This window comes from Colossoma macropomum, unplaced genomic scaffold, assembly GCF_904425465.1.
Source record: "Colossoma macropomum unplaced genomic scaffold, Colossoma_macropomum, whole genome shotgun sequence".
Lineage (NCBI taxonomy): Eukaryota > Metazoa > Chordata > Actinopteri > Characiformes > Serrasalmidae > Colossoma > Colossoma macropomum.
The window spans coordinates 2,460,370-2,466,193 of record NW_023494787.1 but is presented as its reverse complement, the minus strand read 5'-3'; the positions used below and the strand labels follow the sequence as shown (position 1 = coordinate 2,466,193).

General features: G+C 41.3%; 1 protein-coding gene across 4 annotated transcripts in view; it reads right to left on the bottom strand.

The window, feature by feature from the left end:
- Positions 1 to 5,562, bottom strand: part of gabpb2a (GA binding protein transcription factor subunit beta 2a) — a 15,335-nt gene extending 9,773 nt beyond the window's left edge. For 3 of the 4 annotated variants that reach the window (XM_036565844.1, XM_036565845.1, XM_036565847.1), the window contains exons 1-4: positions 5,433 to 5,561; positions 4,152 to 4,259; positions 2,802 to 2,969; positions 1,225 to 1,419 (exon numbers count right to left, since the gene is read on the bottom strand). In XM_036565844.1, coding sequence (XP_036421737.1) covers positions 1,225 to 1,419; positions 2,802 to 2,969; positions 4,152 to 4,259 — 471 coding nt within the window. In that variant the 5' untranslated portion in view covers positions 5,433 to 5,561. Of the gene's footprint in view, positions 1 to 1,224; positions 1,420 to 2,801; positions 2,970 to 4,151; positions 4,260 to 5,432 lie in introns of all 4 variants that reach the window. The other variant, XM_036565848.1, reaches the window with a different exon arrangement.
- Between the last annotated feature and the right edge of the window lie 262 nt (positions 5,563 to 5,824).

The window sequence follows — 5,824 nt, the reverse complement described above, 5'->3', positions numbered from 1 at the left end:
TAATATCTATAATTCTCATTATACACGCCATCATTAAAGGGTAAACCACAAAAAGGGTCACCAGCATAGAACACTTCTGTTGGGCATTTAAATTAAGAGAGTATAAGAGCAAAAAAAACAGTTCAGTTGGCTAGAACCCTTAAAAATGGGTTCTGTATTTTGAAAAATTTCCTAAAACTACCAGAGAGCTCATATACGACCCTCTCAATGTGCTGTAAAATTATGTAACTATTAAACTTCAAGTAAATAACCAAGTTAACTTAAAATGTTATAATAATAATAATAATAATAATAATAATAATAAGTTAACAAACATAAAACACAAATTATTCTTCTGCTAACTTAACAAGTTCAGTGAACTCAGTTATAAGTTACCCAGGTTACAGACTTTAAGTTTAAAAGCTGCATATTTTTTTTTTACAGTGTATGCAGCGTCTTGGCGAGCTCTCTGAGCCACATTTTTTTAAATTTTCTTTTTATTTAAAGTCTCTTGAAATGAAAAGAAATGACAAATTCACACTGTATGTAAAAAAAATGAACAAAAATTTAATTACTTTAAAACAAAAAAAGGAGAAAAAGCAGGAATCCTAATACCAAATAAATAAATAAATACATTCCTATTACAAACTGAACACAGAACTTAAACAAATATTCATTATGAAATAAAAAAATCTACATTTCTGACTTTCCCTTAAAATTAGGATCCCAAATTCCGAATTCTTCCTAAAAACTATTTACATAGGGAAGCATACGCTCTAACAGAAAGCAGAGGAAGTGGAAAAGCGGCTCATAAAAAGTCTGGTTGTCAGGGTCTTAAATAAACTAGCCATTTAGACCAAATCAGACAGAGTTTGTCCGTCTGACTACTTAAAGAATAAATTTGCTTTTTTCATGATAAAAAATTAGTGAAAAATGTCACACCAATCGTGTAATTGAGGGGGGATCAATAGATGGATATTTTCTATTGATTTCTAAGCCATATTTTAAACACAGGTGGGCTGTCTGATCTCTATAACCTCAAAAAGATCTTAGTGATTATAAAGACTGTTTGTGTACAATTATCAAGGTGTTGGAGTAACAGAGAAAAACCAAACTGAGTCATTTCTAGTTCAGGGGATTTTATATTATACACCATCACACCAGTCAGAACCAGGAGAACCTGCCTCACTCTAGGTCACGTTTCCCAGCTTACAGAACAGCATGAAGGGCTGCAGCCGCACCCACCTGGAGTAAACTCACGAGTCCCGCGTGCTGTATGTCCATCGCAATGTCAAAGGGGGACTTGTCGAACTTGCTGAGGGCGTGAACGTCAGCGCCGTGTTTGATTAACAGCTGTGCAACGTTGTGGTGTCCATGCTGAGTAGCCCAGTGTAGAGCGGTCATCTTCAGCATGTCTTTGGCATTGATATCTGCTCCACTCTACAGTCAAGATAGAGCAATAATAATAATAATGATAATAATAATAATAATAATAAATTGAAGTTAAATCCATATGGCACCTGCCTCATACACAACAGTATCAATATACAACCAATAAGGAAACCAGGAGACAGAATCCTTTAATCAGAACCGTTGTTCTCTTTGCTTTAACAGTGTTATGACCTTTTCTTCCTGTAAACTCTGAAAACTGAGCGAACGCAGCAGCGCGTGAGCTGAAGAACATCAGCTTATTCTACTGCTTGAAGGTGCCAGTGTGTTTGTGCGCGCTGCGCTTGATGGGTCTAATTATTTTATTTTGGAGGGAATCCCATAATTAGATTTTTTCAGGAATTGTTTACATCAAATGACTAATCAATAAAATAATCAAGAGCACTCTCCACGGTGAGAGCTCTGAGAGCACTCTGAACGTTGAGAGCTCTGAGAGCACTCTGAACGTTGAGAGCTCCGAGAGCACTCTGAACGTTGAGAGCTCCGAGAGCACTCTGAACGGTGAGAGCTCCGAGAGCACTCTGAACGGTGTGAGCTCCGAGAGCACTCTGAACGTTGAGAGCTCAGAGAGCACTCTGAACGTTGAGAGCTCAGAGAGCACTCTGAACGGTGTGAGCTCAGAGAGCCCTCTGAACGGTGTGAGCTCAGAGAGCACTCTGAACGTTGAGAGCTCAGAGAGCACTCTGAACGGTGTGAGCTCAGAGAGCCCTCTGAACGTTGAGAGCTCAGAGAGCACTCTGAACGGTGTGAGCTCAGAGAGCACTCTGAACGTTGAGAGCTCAGAGAGCACTCTAAACGGTGTGAGCTCAGAGAGCACTCTGAACGTTGAGAGCTCAGAGAGCCCTCTGAACGTTGAGAGCTCAGAGAGCCCTCTGAACGTTGAGAGCTCTGAGAGCACTCTAAACGGTGTGAGCTCAGAGAGCACTCTGAACGTTGAGAGCTCAGAGAGCCCTCTGAACGTTGAGAGCTCAGAGAGCCCTCTGAACGTTGAGAGCTCTGAGAGCACTCTGAATGTTGAGAGCTCTGAGAGCACTCTGAACGTTGAGAGCTCTGAGAGCACTCTGAACGTTGAGAGCTCTGAGAGCACTCTGAACGTTGAGAGCTCTGAGAGCACTCTGAACGTTGAGAGCTCTGAGAGCCCTCTGAACGTTGAGAGCTCTGAGAGCACTCTGAATGTTGAGAGCTCCGAGAGCACGCTGAACGGTGTGAGCTCAGAGTGCACTCTACACGATGTGAGCTCAGAGAGCACTCTGAACGGTGTGAGCTCAGAGAGCACTCTGAACGGTGTGAGCTCAGAGAGCACTCTGAACGGTGTGAGCTCTGAGAGCACTCCCAGAGCAGTGCTGCATTTGTGAACAGGCTGGTGAACTTACTCTGATTAATAAATCCACGATGAGCTCGTGGCCCTCCGTGGCTGCCACATGCAGAGGGGTCCTGTCCACCTTGGTACGGGCGTCCTTACTGATGCCCGCTCTCAGCAGCACCTCAGCCGTGGAGCAGTGACCGTACTGCGCCGCTAAGTGCAGCGGTGAGGTTCCCAACTAAACCACACAAACAAGAAAACACGATCAAACAGCAGCGAATTCATTACTGTTTACAACAAACATAAGGCAGAACTGGAACCCAGAGGAGAACCTTCAGACCCTTCTAGGCCTTCAGAGGAGGACTGATGATTCCTAGGAACTAAAAACTGCAATTTTTTAGGTAATTCTCTTTCAATAGAATCATGTTAGTGTTTAAATTCTGCACTCTTAAAAATGATGGTTCTTCAAGGGTTTTTTAGTAATAAAACGGTTCTATATAGAACCATGAACACTCAGAGAACCCTTTGCATGATTGAAAATGGTTCTTCAGACTGATGGAGAAAATGGTGCATATTGTTCTATATAGAAACTTTTTGAAAAGGGTTCTATATAGCACCAAAAGGTTCTTCTATATAGAAGGTTCTTCTATATAAAGGTTCTTCTACATTTTCAAAAAGGTTCCATATAGAACCACCTAAACCACTTTCTCCATCAATCTGAAGAACGCTTTGACGATGCAACAAGTTCTTTGAGTGTTCATGGTTCTTCATAGAACCATTTACTAGAGAACCCTCGAAGAACCATCTTTTTTAAGAGTGTGCAACTCTTATTTTATTGTAAGGTTAAAAAAAAACAGAAACAAACCTGTTAAATTCTTTTCAAAATTGGAAACTGGCCAATCAGGAATACTTTTTTCTGTGGTATCCAGGTAGATAAAGCTAAGCGAGCTTTCCTATTGGTTAGGACTTCAGGAGCTGAAGAGAAGTCCTAACATGTTAGATTAACTAGCAGAATCAACCAATTATACTTTGATTTCACATGCTAGACCTTCTGGACGTTCTAGATACGTCACTGGCTGAATATGAGCTGCAGCCTAATCAGTGGGCTGTTAGAAACGGAAAACAGTGAGGGCAGCTCTACAGCAGAGCTCACTACTGAGAGTCACTGAGAAACTGACAGAAGATCAAACATACGCGAACGTGTCCGTCACAGGCTTCAATCAAAACACAGAACGTCTTTTAGAAGCTTCACACACGGAGGTCTACGTTTTATCTAGAACTGCCTTTTGCAAATTTTCCATTCCACCTTAAATGCTGCAGCGTTGTGGTGCTTTAATGTGGTCTGAAGGTTTTCTGTGTATAAACACTGTCATGCTGCTCTGCTGATCTCCGAGCTCAGCTGCAGATGTGCGTTTTGTACCCAGTCGGTGGTGAAAGGAGCTCCGTTCGCCATTAGCGTCCGCACTTCTTCATCCTCTCCGTTCCGCGCAGCTTCCAAAAGCCGCTTCCCCAAGTCCACCAGGGACATCTGAGCCACACAGGAGAGAGAAAAACAAGTACATGAATATCAGAACATCATGATTAATCACAAGCAGGACTGTCAGCGGTGATGTATTAAGTATATCATATATCTAGATCAGTTTTCAGCAGGTACAGGCCTGTTTAATGCACACTTATCTGCCCTGGGTTCTAGGACAGAGAGAAAAGAACGTAGGTCTAACTTTAAACCTAATGAACAATCTTTAAAACCCATCATAGCAGGAGAAATAATCTGCGAAAGGAGAGAAAACAGTGATGCACACAAAGCTTCTCCTAATGAAACGTAAAGCATTCATAACATTAATACTGTAACATGAACTGACACAGTTCTGCACGCGCTTTACAAAGGGTTTTAGTGAAAGGAAGGGTTCTATTCAGAACCATGAGTTCTACATAGAAGCATGTCATGCTTAAATGGTTCTCTGCATGGTGGAATGGTTCTTCAGATTGATGGAAAATGTGCTGTTCATGATTCTATAATGCCCAAAACCCAAAATGGTTACAGGTTTGACATTGTAACAACGGAAGAACCCTTTCTGGTGCTATGTAGAACCACACAGAACACATTCTCCACAAAAGCATACAATGGTTCTATATAGAACTCATGGCCCTAACTAGAACCATTCCCTTCACTAAAGAACCCTTTAAGTACCATCTTTTTAAAAAGTGCACTATAATATTATTATTATTAGTATTATTATATTGGACTAAACTATATCAGCAGTGTTCGAATATGAATCTACATTAATAAGCTCTAATATGAAAAATACACACAAACCTACGTTCACAAACTCTAATGTGAGTAAGTAAACACTCCTCTACAGTCCTGATGTGTGATTGGTGGATATTTAGGCCCAAATCTGCATTTCTGTACTTTAACACGAACACTTTAACATAAAACTGCAGTTATAAACTCTAATATGCTCATATAACGACCTGCCTGCGCTTATAAACCCTAATAAAATCATTTCAGCACAGACGCGCGCGTCTAAACTGCAGTATGAAGATGTAAATATGTAAATATATGTAAATGTGTTGAATTTGTTTGCTGCTGTTTTTCTTCGCTTTGGCTGCTAAAACTTCAAAATCGCCTCTCTTTCGGCAAAAACCTCAACATTTCCCGGGTTAAACTGTAAAGGCGCGTTTGGTGAAACTCTCTTACCTTCGCTGCGGCGCTGAATTTCCCTTTTAAAGCTGTTTTTGCGCTTAAATTTAATTTTTTATTTTGAGAGTTTTAAAAACTCACCACCGAAACTACTGCTGTTCTTCTTCTTCGACTCACTGAGCGCCTCACCAACCGCCCAAGCGCCGCGTTGCCGCCTCCTGCTGGCCAAGCGGGGAACTACAGGCGTCCAGTATTTCATTACTTGGGCTGACAAAAAAAAATCCTGTAATAAAAGACTTTATTACGGAGCCCCGCTGCTGACATCCTGTATAAATAAAAATAATGCGTGGCCACGACTTAGTAAGGCGTGGGAATGAGATGATTAAGTCGTGGCCACGACTTAGTAAGGCGTTAAGAAGGCGTGGCCACGCATTATTTTTATTTATACA